Here is a 17,356-nt window from a genome sequence, read left to right on the forward strand (position 1 = left end):
CAAAGGGAAAATTTTGAAAGCACATACTGGATAAATTGAGGATCAGAATTCTTTTTAGGGTGGGAAGGTGCAGGTGGGGAGAGATTTAAATCTCAAGAAAGTGCCCAAGTAAGGCATTGAGGAGCATCTCAAACCACGTAGGTAGGTAAGTGCCTGTGGCTTACGAGGTAGACGAAGAAAGGGCAAGAGGTACCTTTTCAGTTTACTCTCCGAATAATTAGATTGACTAACTTTCATTTCTGTCACCTGTGGCTTTTATAAAGCTTTGCACCACTGCTGCTTCAGTTGCATGTTTTTATTTGCATGACCATGGCCTTATTTGAGTTAGGTAATTTCAAAGTTTCTGACTAAAATCAAGACATTGCATTTTCTGGTGGCCAAACTTAGCCAGAAACACTTTTCAGTATATGTCAGGATGACAAAGATTACACCTGGACGTTGGAAAGTTCTGAAGAAATTGGATACTACTGGTTTTTACTGACTTGTGTTTTTATCCCTTTGAGCGAGCCATTTTGAATGTCTTTAGTACTGGTCCTCAATTTCCCTGAGGTGCTTTTTCTGCCTGGAGCTAGTACACAACTTATTGTATTTATAGAAAGTTCTTGTTGGTCTTCCTCCAAGTACTGCATGTAGAAAGTTCCACGTAGATGTGATTTTTCCCAGTGTTGTGTTTGTAACCCACAGTACTTGGCGAACTGACCTGGAAAGGGTGGGATGGATGTGAGTTGACTGACTTAATAAATCTATTATTCCTGGGAGCCTGAGCTATCACAAAAGAGAAGCTGAGACTAAACCATGCTCTTTCAGTAATCTCACTTGAGGTGCTGGCTTGCACACATACAGCCCTGAATGTTGTAGCAAGTGTGGCAGGGTGCTGGGAGGGGTAGTTGCACTAAGCACCTGATTTTAACCAGTCTCCTAGCTGTCAAAGCAAAGATGCCGCTCTTCCAACTTCTGTCTCGGTGGTTCAGACGGACCAAGAACCAGCTTTAGCTACTCTTACTCTCGCCCCCTCAGAGACCTACCTCTCCACTGACTTTATGGGTAGCCTGTGGAGACTAGCTGGTAAAGGCTAGGCCCTCGAAGGTGAATGTTTTAATTACATTCCTGCACAGAGCCCCTTTGGTTTAACAGCAACCTGGTATGAGTGCAAGTCTCCACCTACTATCTTATGACATATATCACATCTTTTAAAAATTTTGATACTAGCTTGAAAAATATCACAGCTTAAAAAGCTGTACATTTTAAATTTTATATGTTTCCGTTGCATAAACCTTAAAGGCTCTTTTTTAGGAAATCTCAGACTCAGTTGTATTGCCATGGTTCTACAGTCTGTGGCTTTACAAACATAATATATTTTGGATTCAGAGAAAAAAATCACATGGGTCTGCAGTACTTCTACAGAGTCACTGTAGCTTGAAGATGTTAATACAGAGCACAAGGTGTTAACAGAACGATCAGGAAGGAACAGGTTGGAGCAGGTTGCCCAGAGAGGTAGTGGAGTCTCCTTCACTGGAGATATTCAAAACCCGTCTGGATGTGATCCTGGGCAATATGCTCTAGAGGACCCTGCTTGAGCAGGGAGGTTGGACTAGATGATCTCCAGAGGTCCCTTCCAACCTCAACTGTTCTGTGTGATTCTGTGAACGATTACATTTTGTTTATAGGATGGCACTCATAGATGCTTGCGTAGATTTTTATCAAGGAATCCTAAGCAATTCAAATGCAAAACAAGTAACTCACAGTGTGCTTTATTATTTCTTCACAATATTAACTAGACAGACATGGAAGGTTTAATGGCAGCATGTTCTTATAACATTTTAAAGACAAAGAACAACATAATCATATTAAATGATGATAAACTGACAAACTACATTACCATACATACATCATCCAAAGGTACTGGATAAATGCTATCTGCTTATGTACATTTATGCTGGTGATAATTAAAATTCAAATATTCAGAAGAAAAAGAAAAAAATGTGCTATTTAAATTATAAAAATATATAGTTTTTGTGTGGAAATCTTAATGCTGTATAAACTAGTGAAAAGGATTTCGTTGTGGAATGAAGCTGCATTAACTCTTAGTATAGGAGTGTGTTTTAAAACAAACGCTGATTAATTTGTCTCTTTTAGCTTCCTTTTATTTAGCCTTGTTTGAAAGAGATAGAAGTGAGAAATCTGGGTTTTTGCAACGAGAAGGAATTTTTATGCTCATAAACCAAAAGATACTTAATTTTTCATATAGTACTGAGCCATTAGCTTGTAATACAAATGAAACATTTAGCTAGTTTAAAGACAGAGAGAGAGAGGGAGAGAGAGAGAGAAAAAGAAAAAAGACAGGCTTTAAGCATGCTACTTCACTATATTTTTAATCAATAGGATTTTTAAGATGGTGAAACTGAGTGCAGATGCACAACTAAGCACAGTGCCATGCTTCAGGGCCAAAGCATGCAGTCCTTACACATACCTGACTCCCACTGAGTCAGCTGGGGAGAATGTGTGCATGCAAGGATTGGGCATAATGGGTCCGTATTCTCTGAACGGTATTACCCCAAGCTTTCCTTTGCTCATCTGTGTTCAAAGACACGGGTTTTTTTCTTAATTGTTCTTTATTAGTGCAACTCTAACGAGGCTATGAAATCCCAAATCACAACAGGAAGCCAATGAACTTTTTATACTGATTGGATACTTTTATAATATCTTTTTAAAAAAGGTTTATAATGGCAATTTTTTAATATCTGGAGTCATGTAGTAAAGCACAAATTTTTATATGGTTATAGTTAAAAGTTGTTTTCAGACCTGCCTCATATGAAACTTGAGATTTTCTTACATACCAGTGTCATTCACATCTTCCAGCCCCTGCTTTATCTGTATATTCTCTGTTACCTCGACAGCCCCATTGGGGCTCCATTGGATCCAGCTCCACTGTTGGATCCAATGCCTGTTCAGTTAAGAAATATCCTCTGTGTCAGCTCTGATTGCAGAATACTTAACTTGAACAACTTTTTTTTTGTTTTTCCATTTACCTTTAAGCTGTTCTTTATAACGAATCTGAGGTGATCTTACAGGTTTTTCTTTCAGAAGCAGAATATCTTCCTTTGTTGTTTTCTTAATAAATGAAGTGAAAAAGAATTAATTACAAATACGTTGAATACAGCACAATCAAGTATTTTTCTTGAATTCCTAAGGATTTTCCGTTTTGCACATGACTAGTTTTAAAATTAACAAAGCTTTATAGTGAAGAATCATGGTGGGGGGATCTCTTTTATCTTTTACTCTGTCCTCATATCATCCTTTTCCTGGGGAAAGGATGAGAGATGAACAAACCCCCTGTATCGGTCACCTTTCATGCGGGAGATATTTCCACGATCTCCTTGTTTCCCTCCACGTCTTGACCTCCTCCTTTGTTGTCCCCTGATCTTGCACGCTTAAGGAGCTTCAGAAGAGTGTCATGTTAGTTTTGGCTTTTACAGCTTTGATACGCTGTGCGTGGTCAGTTATGTGCGTACAGGTAGTGACAGAGAACGGACTTTCGCTGAAGCGTAGTCTTAAGAGCATGAAAGTCTGTAAGGCATTTTGTGGAAAAAATTCCACGTGAAAGTGTAATGAGGAATAGGAGAGACGGGAATTATTGCAAAAGAAATGAAGGAGTGAAAGGAGAGGATTTTATTAAAGAAGTTCAAGCTTGTATATATACATTCAATGTTTCTAGTATGTTTCTTAATAAATGTATTATCAACTATCATTATAGCTAATGCAGCCACAATACTGTAACTATTCTGCAGTCAGGATGGGAAAAGTCTGTTAGCTCTTTAATAAAATAAAATCAGCAACAGTCATCATGACTCTTCTTTTTGCCTCGTATTAACTAATACACTGGGAAGTCCAGTGAGTAGACACAACAGAACACAAAATCGTCAATATTTAAATGTGTATCATGTGTCGTCTTCATATTATTTCTAAAGCAGCCTTAAAAATCTTTTGCCATTGGAAGGTATTAAAAATAAACCTCATTCAAATTATCCTGGTAGTATAGCAGCACAGGAATCAATAGTTACTCTTTTACTCTTTTTGACAACGTAAACCTTTAATAAAATAAACAATATTGAAACAATTTGAGGTCTAATACTTCATGAACTTTAACGGGCATACGGGCACAAATAGAAACAAAGACTAGATTGTGAAATGAAATGCTAGCTCGATACCAGCCAATTCCAGTTTTGAAACTGGCTTCAGACAAATTCAGCTTCGTAGCTGAAAAAATAAAGCCCACACTCAAACCACAGTATTCAGTTCCTCCCATTTCAAATATTTTTTATTCGTAGCCTGCATGAGTGTGTCCACTTTTGACCAAAGCTCTCTAAAAATGTTGTAGGTGCTTTTTGTTTCATGGTGGTTTTTCTTTCTTTCTTTCTTTCTTTCTTTCTTTCTTTTTTTTTTTAAGCAAGCAAAGTTTAGATCACGTTTTTGTGTTCTTCGAATCATTTCCCTTACATGTTTCTATAAAATTTAAAATAATTTCAAATTTGAAATGTAAAGCTCGCTCCATCTTTGCTCATTCAAAGTGTAGGTGCCACAACTAAATAGCAGTAAAAATGCTGAGATGTACAACTCTTTAAAACAAACAAACAAACAAAAAAGCAGCTTTGAAGACACCACATCAACTACAGCCTTAACATTGAACATATTACATTCCCAAGTTAATGGAGATAGTTTGCATATAATGCCACAAAGTTATCCAACTGAGCTCTTGAGGTTGCATCTACAGTTTATTCACTGTATGGTTTTTCACCTTTTGAGCATTTCTGTATTGTACTGTACGTTTTATCCAGAGCTTTTATAACCTTTTCTTTTCTTTTTCTTTTTCCCCCCTCTGGCTGTCCATTTAACCACAAATCCCAGACTTCAAAAGTTTCATAGAAAAAATAGGAGCACTTGGCTTAAACCTCTGAGGGTGGCGGTTTCCATTCGCCGGAGCAGCCCGTCCCACCCACTGCAGGTGCTTCTGCTGCGCTGGGGGGCCTGGCCCCCTCCGAGCCCACAGAAAGCCCCGCCGCGAAATCCACCGCTGCATCGCGTTGCAGAACACAGGTCTGCTTATAAAACGGTATAGTGAGTATCCTGCCTTCGTTTTACATGAGTTGCATTTATAACGTGAGCCGATGACTTCACCTCCCCCCGTTTTTCTCCCCCCCCCCGCTCCCGTTTTCACTTGAAAGGACAGCTGGCACCTGCGCGGTCGAGGTGTCGGAGAGTCTCTGTCCAGGCAGAGGGGTTAGAGAGTTTCTTCTTCATCTTTTCTTCCATAGATAGTCAGAGGAAATTATTAGCTGAAACAATTTCGAGGGCGAGGGGCAGGAGGATAAAGCACGCTTTTTTTTTTCCCCCTTTTTTTTATTTTCTTTCTGTTATGGAAGTGAACTTGATTTTGGTGTCCAGTTTGGTAAACAAGGATAGTCAGAGCTACTCCGTAACTCAGCTGCGGTCTGCTTCTTGCCGGATAAAACCAGAATCTTTTTCAGCTTCCAGGGTCTCGGAGACCATGTGGAATTGGTTTCACCCCCCCGGAGGGGCTCAGGAAGTCAGTGGGCTTCGCTGCAGATCTGAGCCCGCCGGAGCGGGACCCAGGTCAGGACGCCAGACTCCCGCTCTGCTCTGTGGAAGCAGGCACTTAAGGTCTCCTGGTGTTTCTGTGTCGGTAGTTGCAAAAACATTTTCCTGCTGAGAAGATCGATGCAACAGCCGTTTCCCGTTCTACGCTACTATTTAAAAAACAAACAAAAAAAAGTATTTGCGTTGCCATGTATTAGGGTACTGGACGATGCTGTTATGCATATGAGGTGATGGCACAACCGGTAACTTGAAAATGCACTTTTGCAAGGTGTAGGCCATCGTATTTCACGCTGTTATCCTGTTGGATAGCCAACTGGCCTTCGAGAAGTTGCTGGTTTTTTGACTCAACGCATGTACCATGTTGAATCGTTCACTCTCCTCAGTTCTTGCCAGCAGGACAGGCAACGCTGTCACCCTTTGTTCACACTGACCCTTTTATTTATTTTTTTATTTTTCAGATCCCTCCGAGCCATGCAAAAAATGCAAGGAAAACCGACACAAATTACACAGCCTTTAGCAGCTCAAATAACTGCCTTCATAAGTGTAAGCAGGTAGGTCTTTGTCAGTATATCTGCTCTTCAGAGATAAAATAATCCAGCCAGCTGCATTAATTAAAAAAAAGAACCTAGAAGACTTTGGGGCTCATTAAAGTTAATAACAACATGATGTGATGACAGATACAAGTTGCAGAGGTTCTGAAAATAGCGGGTTAAACTGTAAATATCTTTTAATAAATAATTTTCCTGCAATGTAAAAATAAATGATATTTCCTTTGGCAGTAATAGCTGATTTAATCTTTAGCCAGGAAGTTGTTCTGCTCATAAAATACCATTTTGCTACAGAAAAAAAAATATTATTTTGTTGTTTTGAAAGACTTTTGTAATCCATGATAAACAGGGTGACTCTACTTATGTCCGAGATAAGCGCCAAGAGTGATGCAAGCTCCCACCAGAACCAGGCTCAGAATAGTCTTCAGAGAGATCCAGGAGAAATCGAACAAAGGCCTCATGCTGTTGCCATATAACTCCACGAAGGCATCCTAGAAAGGGAAATAAGGGAATATCAGAATAACAACAGTAGTGCTATACAGGAGGCCACAGAACAGAGTTTTCACTGTAGTACCTGGGTAGCGACCGACAGAACTTATTTACAGACCTAAAAAACCACCAAGTAACTTCTAAGAGGGAGAGTTTCTTCATGCACAGTGGTCATCCACTAGCCCTCCCACAGAAAAGAAAAGAAAAAAAACAACAAAACTATTAAAAATAAACAGTGACTCGGAAGCAATGCTTTTGTGCAGTGCCCAGCACAAAGTTCTGCCTATTTTCTTACAGATATTCTTGGAATTACTTAAGGGCTGACTTCTGCTTTAGGTATGCCCAGCCTAACAGAAAACACAGGAAGAGCATTTATATTTAATAATTTTTTGTATTAGTGCCTACATTTTGGTTCCTGAATGTACATATACAAACATACACAAACAAAAGGAGCTAAGCAGAACTTCATTCTCCAAACCTTTGGTTTCCATTGGACTCAGGAGTCCATATCGCTGGTCACTGGTCCTGAAAATAAGGCAGTATTTATTTAGGGATGGATTCAGATGCCTAAAAGTGCCACTGAGATGTTTCTTCCCTATCAGTTAAGCCTGGTAGGGTGCAGTTCTGTGTTGCACCTCTGCAGGTATTTGACCACAGTCACCATAAGGGGTGACACCTTGGTCCTGTGCTCCTGACAATCGTTCTTTGCCTCGACGTAGCAGTGGTCTGGCTCTAGAACAAGTTGGGCCAACCTGCTCATCAAACAGAAGAGTAACCCAGCCCCGAGAAAGGACTCTTTTTCCTTGTGATCATCTTGTCGATCCAACTGCCCCGGAGCCTACAGCCACAACATTCAGCTCGAGGAAGAGGAGGGAAAATACGTAGCAGTAGAGGGACTGCCACTCTTGGTGGCTGCCCACAATTCACCTGGCACGAGGCGTAACGGGAATCCTCTCCCGTGGCCAGGGCCCCAACTGCACCGTGGGTTTCCTCTCCCATCGATGGAGAGCTGTTTTATAAAGCGCTTCTGAGAGAGAAAGTCTGGAGATGCATGCAGGCACCAAATGGAAAGACCATTTAAGTAAAGATGCAGTTTCTGTGACGCGTAAATCCAAAGGCAATTTATAAGGCGAGTGATCAGGTGGGTAATGCTCTGCGCCTAAAGCGTTTCTTTTAAGAAGCCTGGCATTCCTTACGAACCTGAAGCCTCAAAGCAGTCCTGAGAGACAGGTACGTCGTGCTGTGAAGTGTGAAAGCGATAAATAGTGAAGCTTCAAAAACGTGACAAAACTGATAGCACGGCTTAGGACAACGCTTTTCTGTTGCAACCAATTGAGCTCTGCTCCCAGACTACTGGGGTAAACCCACAAAATAGCTATCTAATGTGGAGTTTTTCCTCTCTGCCTCTTATTACTTCGGGTTTTCAGTTTCTTGTAAAAGCATAAACATGCTGTATTTCTGTTACAGTGCCTTTAGGTGTTTCGTAGTGTTACTATGCTAGGAGGTTTCCTGCCTTCTAAAAGTGCATATGTGGTCATGGATTACAGCAGGAGGTAAGAGAAAAATGTCTCAGTTATTAATATAAACCTTTCAACCAAGTGTAATTTTCATAAAATATGAAAATTAATTTAGCCTTGTCATTAGCCATCTCCAGTCGTTATCAAAATAAGAGCATTTGGGTTTTTACCACGAGAGGGCGTGTAAGGTTTTTTATATTTTGTTGTTCTGACTTCTGTTCAGTAGACACTGGGCAAGGCTCAAGTAAATAAAATGTGTTTACTTCCAAAATAGGTCTTTAAATACTATTGGTACAGGTGGTAGGTAAGAGTGAGTGTGTCAATAGGAGAAGAGTTGTAAGATTTGGCCAATAGACTGACCTGAAAATACATCTTCCTTCTATTATCCGTTATTTCTTAACGCTTGTTCCTCCGGGCAATCTTTTCCAAACTTGGGTTTCCAAAGGTATATTCTTAAGTGAAAGCAGCTTAACTTTGGGGGGAATGCCTTAATGCAAACTGTTCATTTCTGAGAAGATTTGGCAACTTTTGCTTAGCTGCCTGGTTTTTGAAATAAACGTTTGCAAACTCTGGCCTTAATATTCTGCTGTGCTGTTAGAGAGCTGAAAAGCATACGCAGTTTGCTGTGCAGTTCTTTGGAAAGCTGCTTTTATTTCTCCTTAAGGCTATGAAGTAACACAATATCCTAAAATGTTACAGACTGGGCTAAATCCTGTTGTCGCCAGTGCAGACTCACTGACTTCGATGAGCGTTTTGCCTGTATAGGGAGCTCAAGATCAGGCCTTATAAAAATACAACAAGGGTAGAGTTCAACACTTTTTGATATTGCTATGGGTGGAAAAGGGAGGAAATGAAAAAAAAAAAAAACCATGGAAATGCAAGTCATGTGAAAACATTTCAGTGTTAGATTTTAAGGGTCTCTTTCTGTGGGCTGAGTCCCACTGCTGTATATGCATGACAGCAAATGCATACGGAGAGTATAGACAGCAAAAGGAACAGTCTTTCTGCCTCCTTGCTATCCCAGTTTAGGACTGTCCAGCCCAGTTGGTTAGGAAGACCGTTTCTAACAGTTCAGCAGGGCTCCTGGTGTTCGGTATGAAGATGGGCTGAGGGATACGGTAACACTCGAATGCAGGACAAAAGTACGGCATCCCCTATGCCTCAGAAGAGGAATGTTAGCAAAAAATCTGCAGCACGCAGTACTTTTTCGTCTGAGATTATTACAACAATAACATGAACCCAACCTCGTGGTGTCTGCACTATATATTACAAGTAGCTCTTTATGGTCCTTCCCCCTCCCCTTCTCAAACATCCTGATTAGGCCTATTTCCGAAGCTTGTTTGAACAGCCTGTCACTATTTGTTTAAGTTTCAAACCTGTTTTAAATAAACATATGTCCATTTTATGTACTAAAACAAGGAGAGGGGGGAGGGAAGTATGACCCATTTCTGAAAACTGTTTTAACGCAGAGAGCGCCCTGAGCAGAACCTTGACTCTTCCGTAAGTTCTGTCGCCTTCTGGGAGCCCCTGGATTTGTCACTGGGTTTCTGTCCTCAAAAGCAGTCCGTTTGAAATAAGAGAAGCTGGGCTAAAACAAGTAAGATTATCAAAATTGCCGGAAACATTTGATGTCCTCTCAAAAGTACCTTCTGTAACGAAAGCAAGGGTCCCCCCACATCATGGCCCTGGGGGCCAGCCGAGACAAGTTCTGGCATGGTCACCCCTTCTGGAAGTGCTGCACAGCTGGAAAGAAAACGGTTATAGGCTTCTATTTTAGACCAACCTACTGAAAACTTAATGCAAAGAAGTTATATCCTGGATGTAAAACTATATCAGGACAGCTGGAAATTATATGGGAAAGAACTCTTCATTCAGCTCTAGGGGTTTTTTTAAAGTATATTTTTAATAATTTAGTGTCTCCAATCTTTTAAAACTAATTTCTGTAGACGCTTACATTGAACCAAGACAGTCCAGTGTTGGTTTGCTGTCTAAATTTACACTGAGTGTTTCTGTAAAGCAAGAAAGAAGGCAGCGGTGAAGGGAAAGATGCTCTGCCTAAGCTCCTCTTAGTACCAAAGTTGCCTGCATCTACAGGGGCTTGATTGGCAGGCCGGGAAGATTGCCTAAAGGGCATCCTGAGCTACCCCTCTTGCCTGTTGAACTATATGCAGCGAAGGCATACAGTATTACTGACTGGCGCTACTTGGATTTCTAAGGACCCCAAGGGCAAAAGGGGAGTTTGTCGCTGTCTGAGGATTAGGAGGTATAATAATGCATTGAGCCAGGGCATTTTGAAAACAAAAGATGCAGATCACCCTACCCTGCTCCTCTGCTGGCCCAAATTTGGCAGCTCTGATCTGACAAAAAAAACGGGATCTTTAATTACATGAACATGTGTTACTTACGGATCGAGCCAAGCTTATTTAGTCTCGGTACTTTTGCAACTCAGCCTTCATCCCCGCTGCAGAGGCAGGGCATAACTTCTAGGCTGCGGCGAACTAAATGCTTCCCATATGCTGAGCCCAGTGATGCGTTCATGTCATGAATACTCCTTATTGCAAATGCAAAGGGAAAAACCAGTTTCAGCGCGATATTCTGCATTTATTACTGCGGGGGTGGTGGGCAGAGCAAACATGAGGAAGTAAAGGCTTCCTTTTTCTACCTGAATCAAACAGCTGGTGAGGAAGTGACTTTATTTCCCTCGTTATCATTGGTTTGACAGGATATCCTCTTGAGCCACATTGTATTGAATGAAGAGCCTGCGCGACTTCCATTTTGCTGAACGGGAATTGCCTCGCGGCTATTTTATGCTGCCCTCGCCGTGACTCCAAAACAAACACACGCACACCAGCTCGAGGCTTTTGAAGAAACCTGCACAGGTCCGAATGACACAGCCCTTCCCTTCTGCTACAGGGGAGGGAATGACATCAGCGCTGATGCCAAGATTTAGCAGCTGAATGACTTTTCAGTCACCCCTGCCTTAATATGAACGACATAAATTCTCATAAAAGCTTTCTTTCCTGAATAGTAACTCATTTCAGAGACAGTTTGGGGAGGGAGGGAGCAAAGAGGGATGGTTAAATCGTCCCATGTTTTCTATGCCATGAAACCTCATTAAAATGTCATCGTGCAGCTAACGAGAAAAGTTCTTGGAACATAAAAAATAGACAAGTTTGTAGCTGTTCTTTTCCTGAAAAGTTTATGGTCCTTTATGCAAACCTAAGTAGTAAGTATATGCAAATAAGGGCAGCTCAGACCTTGACTGCGTTGCGCCGAGGTGTGGTGTTTCATGAGGCCGATATCTTTTTACGCCTGGGAGTGCTGACATGCTGGCAATTGAGCCAGCTGCAATTTATCAAATTTTCATGTGAAGGAAGAGAATGTGTCACCACGCGAGCTATGCTGCCCGCTGCTGAGGAACCTGCCCGCCGAGTGGCTCTACCGTTGGGTGCTCCTGGGCAAAGTCCCATCCGGCACACCAGAGCGTCAAGTCGGAGGGTTTTTTGTCCTCCTCTTTGCCTGTGGCAGGAATGGATCTATTCTGAGTTCTTCATTTGCACAATGCGCTAATCTCAGGTCTGTAGCTGATATACTAACTACTGGCTGCACACCCACTAGTTTCTCCACTAGTGAAATCTAAGGTTTCTGACATTGGACAAAATTGCTCCTCATCATAGTCGTCTTCCCTAACTTCTTTTTTCCTTTTCCTTGCTATAAATTTGTTTAAATGCTCGTACTTGTGGGCCTGTGATCTTGGGAGCAGATCTTGCAGGTGCTGTTCTGGCCAGCCTCTCATTAAAGCCTGTGTGAACTGAAATCAATGGAAATACTGTCTGCCTAAGGCTGACTAAACGTGGCACTCACATGGCGACTTCTAAGGAATAGGGACTAATCGTGGTGAGATTTATTCATGAGAACGGATACACATGCTTAGAAACGTATAAATCTGTGTGGTTATAGTAACAAGCATGGTTATTCCCCTTCACTCTCCTGGAGACTGAATCTGTTGGCAGACAGATCTCCTCCAGGGTTCGGAGCGTCACAAAGAATAAACCTAGATTGTGCAGAATGATCAAGGCCGTCTCTTTAAACACACGATTAGTAAGGTATTGATCATTGCACTTGCTTGGAAATCCATACAGTGTTCAGACTAGGCTGCGTTCTTGTAAAACCAAGTCAGCATGAGAAACATTTCAGCAATTTAGTCTTGGCGTCTCTAGTTAATTCAGTTAGACGTGGCTCTGCAATATGCAAAAGCCTAGACCTAGTGGAGGCTGCCTGGTTTTCTTATTCCTGGAATGGCCCACACTAAAATGAGGTTTTTCTGGCGTCAGTGCAACAGCTGTAATGTCACTGCAGCAACTCACTGGTGGTACTTAATGGGTACCATTTCTGAGGAGCAATATTATAATTAATGAGAGAGAGGGCAGGAAGGCCTTCTGGACAAAATCCTCACTGTTCAAACAATACAGTCAAAGCTGCTCTATTCAGTCCTTCACAATTTTCTTTTCATGGATTTTCGGCACATTTTGCTTTTGCAGGTTGATAATCCTATTCAACTAATTTGCTATTTATTTACATCAATATTTAGTAACCTTAGTTTGAACTTCCCAAATTATCCTAGTTGGATAGAATGCTAGAAGCTGTATATAATTCATATGTAGACACAAACGTAGCACAATTGTGTAATATGTCTGTGCGTGTATTTTCAAGAATCTCAATTCTACCAAGAACCATTCAGTTTTTGGCCACCTCCTTCTTCTTTTAGTCAAATTTATCAAATTGGGTTTAAAGAGTTTACATTGACATACGCGGGTAAACTTTTCAAATAACCACAGAGATTTTGGATCACTTTGGAGGAGAGAACAAGTATCACAGAATTGCTGACTGAACTCATATGTTGCAAAAAATGAAGTAGAACCTTACACTGTAACATTGCTCTTAACAACTGCCTCATTTGAGAAGAAGCTAGATGTATTAGGACTACTCTCAAATCTTTAGCGTGACTTTAAAATGAAAATAATGACAGAATGGATCTGAAAGTTGACACAGGTCTGATTCTCTTTTTCAAAGCCGTGTACCTGAATTCTCAGTCTTGCTAGTAATTTACCTTCCGTTTGAATGCCCCCTACACTGCAAATAGGCCACCTCATTTAAAAGCCTAAATGTGAAAACTTGGCTGCAGCTAGTACTTTGGTAATACAAGAAAATATGAACACATACAGCACTGTGTTCCAGCTGGCAGTGTCTGTCACTCGTGGGCTGCTGCAAAAGAGTTAAATCATGTAACAGTCTGAGAAATGGGAACTGAAAGTAGCCCCTTGTAGAAATGTTCAAAGCACTTTGGCATCGCTTTTGTCATCAACACATTGCTTCTGCAGTGGGGGCTTTTATTTAATAAGTATATCCAGCTGTGCTATGAAAGGGCTCGAGACGCAGGTTATTACCTGAGGTAAGCAGGGACAAGAAAGGGAGAAAGAATATCGGTTTGCTAAAGAAGGACTTGCTTAGAGGGGCCTCTGCCAGAAAACGCAGAGCACGTAAATCGAGCTAGTCTGAGCAGGTTGTACCATCAGCTGAACCACGAGGGACTAGTCACGCTTTTTTTCTTCTTCTTCTTCTTCTTGTTTTAACATATCTCAGGGAAATGCTTGATCCCTCTCTTGTTTGTTGTCTAGACATTAAGCCCCGATCCAAAAGCCTTTGGCTGGACTGACCTGCGTTCGGCCTTGAGCAACAGGAGCGACAGCAATAGCAAACTGGAATTGTCGGCTTGGCGTTCTGGGCCGGCACAGGCCAATTCTGTGCTTTTGCAGCAAACTCTGTTAAAAGTTCATGCAATGCCACTGGCACCTTTTTCAGAAATGCCACACATTCCTCACATGACTTGAAGCAGGCTTTCAGTTTTTTTAAATCTTGTGACAATCAACTGACTTACAAGGGGAATGAAACAACAACTCTAACACTACGATAAAGTATCTGCAATTTAATAAATAAGCACAAAAAAAAAAAGCTTGAGCCAAATAAAAAAATGCTGTAGAGGTTAATGGACAGCTATACTTCTACCAGGGGCCACCTGGAAAATATGTGCATGTGTTTGCTCTGGTAGCTGCTACTTCATTAGCAACCCAAGCCATTTTTGCTCACCTGTAAAAGCTTTATTTGAGGAAGAAGTAGCATTTTTTCGGTCATCGTTTTCTCTTGCCCATTCCTAAATCAGCCCTTGTGTGCTGTACACCACTGGGCACCGTGTGTCACTGCTAGCTAGAGAGGAGGCAGGTGTGTCCTTGCAGGGAGGTAGCCTGATGGAGCAAGCAGCAAGTCCCCCCCTCCATCACTCCATACGAAAGAGCAGGAAGGGTGTTGGCCTCAGTCTACTGAAGTACTCTTCGGAATTGCTTTCAGGGTCTAGTCCACTTAGTAATGTTCTTGAAGGCCTCTAGGTGGCTTGCTCCATGTTTTCATCTTTTCACAGCAAAGTGATAATGGGAAATTAAAATAAGGGGAAGTGCCTGGTCTGCATCTGCTCAGAGGGGTTTTTTTCATCTGGGTGCCTCTCCTCCACTCCTCCTTCTTGTCCTTTCTGTTCTGTGCACAACTTTCACAAAAGCACAAGACATGGGAGACAAATGAAAGCTGAAAGAGCTCGGAAAGGAATTAGCAGAGTCTGTGTAGACCGAGGCATTTGGAAATCTAGATAAAATCAACGGTCTAAATTAAATAGCACAGGAGAAAACTGCCTGTTGCCACAATAAACAGACTCCTGCTCTTAATCTAAGATAGTTTTACGAGTTGTCTTGCTCCATGGGGGCTCATAGGTTAGGTTTGGCTGGTAAATCTTCAATTTTTGTGTTCCTCCAGAAAGTCCTTTGGCAAATGTTATCAGGTAAGAGCCAAAAGGGACCATATGACAAAACAAGGAAAAGTCAGGATGTAAAAATATCATTCAAAAACAGATTGAAGGACTTTGGTTTGTTATTCAAATCAACTCTTAAATTCATTTGCATAGACAATTGTAATCCATTAACTCTGACTGTTAGATTTATTCAAATACTGCCATGCAAAAGCAAAATATGAAGACTTAATAAAATGCAAATCACCTCTGCCCCTCCACCCCAAAACCCAACACAAAAAACAAACAACAGGCAACCTGCACGAGAAAAGCAAGTACCACTGGGACGTCTGAAAGAAACACACCTTTACCCATACGTCTATTTTAATTCCTCTGTGTAAAGAAATAATATATTGCTGATCCAAGAAAGGGCATGAATTCTGTGTGCTTCCTATCAGAAGGAAGCTTTAGACCTGAAATATGTTAGACACTAGTAGCCGGGGAAAAAGAGTTATCCTATACTACCGAGGCTTTGCTGGTATCACTCTTCTGGCCAGATCCCCTAATGCAGACGTGGCTTATACCAGTTGACGAACTTCTGCCAGCACAGTTGAAATAGCCCCCCCCAAGCAACGTGCATTGTACTGGCAAAAGGACTCTTCTATTTGGTGTAAGTCTACATAAGTCTATACAGTGGGGAAGGGAGTCATGCCAAAATAGTTATCTTTGTAGACTAGGGATGTGATTTTTTCCCCATGAGATAGTTATGCTGGCCAGCCTTTGTCATGTAGACCCTAGGAACTTTTATTTGCAAAATAAGACTGTAATTTATTTTAACCAGATGTTCAGCACTGATCTGTGTCTGTGCATTTACAGTGCACTCTTGAGTAATTTTTACTCAGATACATGAAAGAGATATACCTTGGCCACCAGTAAGCTTTTAAAAATGTAATGCTAAAACTTTAAGGTATAGTGGTGAGCTGTTCTTTCCTGTTTGAGTGGTGATCTGTATTCCCAACGAGGTGTGCTGGTGTTCTGGGTATTGAGTTTTGCTCCTATCAATCATGTCCTGCAAGGCAGAAGTCTCTGCTCGAATGAGTATCGGACATTGGCACCAATTGTTGCAGCAAGTCATTCGGTTCCTTACAACCCAGCAGTTGCTGGGAGCTTAGGGGGAGAGCTGAGGTGACCTAGAAGCTCTGTTTTTTGGCAAAAAGCAGGCATTAGGAGTGCAAAGCCAGTCCTCTTGAAACGACGGCTCCTTCTTTGTTTTGTTTAGGGCCTGCTGTTCCCGAGAGGAGGCAGGGGCTGGTTCTGCTCCTGGACGGTGACAATTAGAGTGCGGTCACATAGCTATCACCGGCGCCTTGAGTACCACTATCAACAAGTTATGCACACACATCCTTGGGAACAGCTGAAATACAGCATAGCCCGCATTCCTCTGGCCAGTCACTCAAAACAGAAACTAAAGGATTTGGTTAACTGCCACTTCTTTTTTTTATAAGCCTGCATGTCCTTGCAGATCACTCACAAAGGATTGAGCATTTGTATTTCCTGTCGACGTCCTTTGAAAGGGAGAATGCCACTGGAAATTGGATCTTTTAATGAACAATTTCTGTGGGCAGAAAATGAGATGCAAATTCATGAAGTATTTAAATCCGTCATTGTGACCTTGAACTAGGGTTGCTAGGAAGGAGAAGGCCATTAACTTCAGCAGGAAAGACTGTTAATTACTTCATGTGTTGGCGTTTACAAGTGAGCAGAAACTCACTCATGCAAGATTTCAGATTCCCAAAAGAAAGAATTTTAAAAAAGAAATCAGTAATATCAGCCAAGAAAAAATAAATGCGATACCTATGAAATCAGTGACCTAAACTTAGTCATTTACTTTTAACAATTCAACGTGCAGGTGAATCTATATGGCAGACTGCAGTTACACAGAGAGAGAGAGATCTGAGCTTGCACTGAACAAGCCAGCTCAGGGACAGGTATACGGGTGCATGCGCTATTATAGCTATATTAGAGTAGTTCTCCAGGCAGGCTCTCTATTCCTGCTGTGAAACTAGTACAACTGCTGTTTAGAGGAAGCCCACCTATAGAAGCAGCGCTGCACTGGGCCATGCAGACGTGCCCTGAGGTACTATGAGAGTCAAAATGATGGATTTTGTTGCACATGAAGAGGCTTAGGGTGCTGTCTTCACTGCACAGCAACTTGTGCAGTCACTCCTGCACCAGCAGCTGCTGTTGAAAGGCCAATCATCTGTCTTGCCCCTTCACTTCAAAGTAGCCTCAAGAATTTCATTAAAATATGAATCTACCCTTACTTAAGAGCCAGAGAAAGTGATTCTAAGAAC

General features: G+C 41.6%; 1 protein-coding gene and 1 long non-coding RNA gene across 3 annotated transcripts in view; one reads left to right on the plus strand and one right to left on the minus strand.

Annotated features, from left to right (window-relative positions):
• Positions 1–1,735: 1,735 nt before the first annotated feature.
• BCL2 (BCL2 apoptosis regulator) overlaps positions 1,736–17,356 on the minus strand; it is a 97,461-nt gene continuing 81,840 nt past the window's right edge. The window contains exon 2 of the mRNA XM_068931589.1: positions 1,736–6,655. Coding sequence (XP_068787690.1) covers positions 6,521–6,655 — 135 coding nt within the window. The 3' untranslated portion in view covers positions 1,736–6,520. The remainder of the gene's footprint in view (positions 6,656–17,356) is intronic.
• On the plus strand, positions 6,075–14,071 carry LOC104145929 (uncharacterized). 2 transcript variants are annotated; one of them, XR_011138999.1, is made up of 4 exons: positions 6,075–6,167; positions 8,121–8,206; positions 9,640–9,767; positions 10,893–14,071. It is a non-coding gene; the product is annotated as an uncharacterized lncRNA (long non-coding RNA). The 2 variants fall into 2 exon arrangements; XR_694472.2 differs by lacking the exon at positions 9,640–9,767.

Source organism: Struthio camelus, chromosome 2, assembly GCF_040807025.1.
Source record: "Struthio camelus isolate bStrCam1 chromosome 2, bStrCam1.hap1, whole genome shotgun sequence".
In the NCBI taxonomy this organism is placed as follows: domain Eukaryota; kingdom Metazoa; phylum Chordata; class Aves; order Struthioniformes; family Struthionidae; genus Struthio; species Struthio camelus.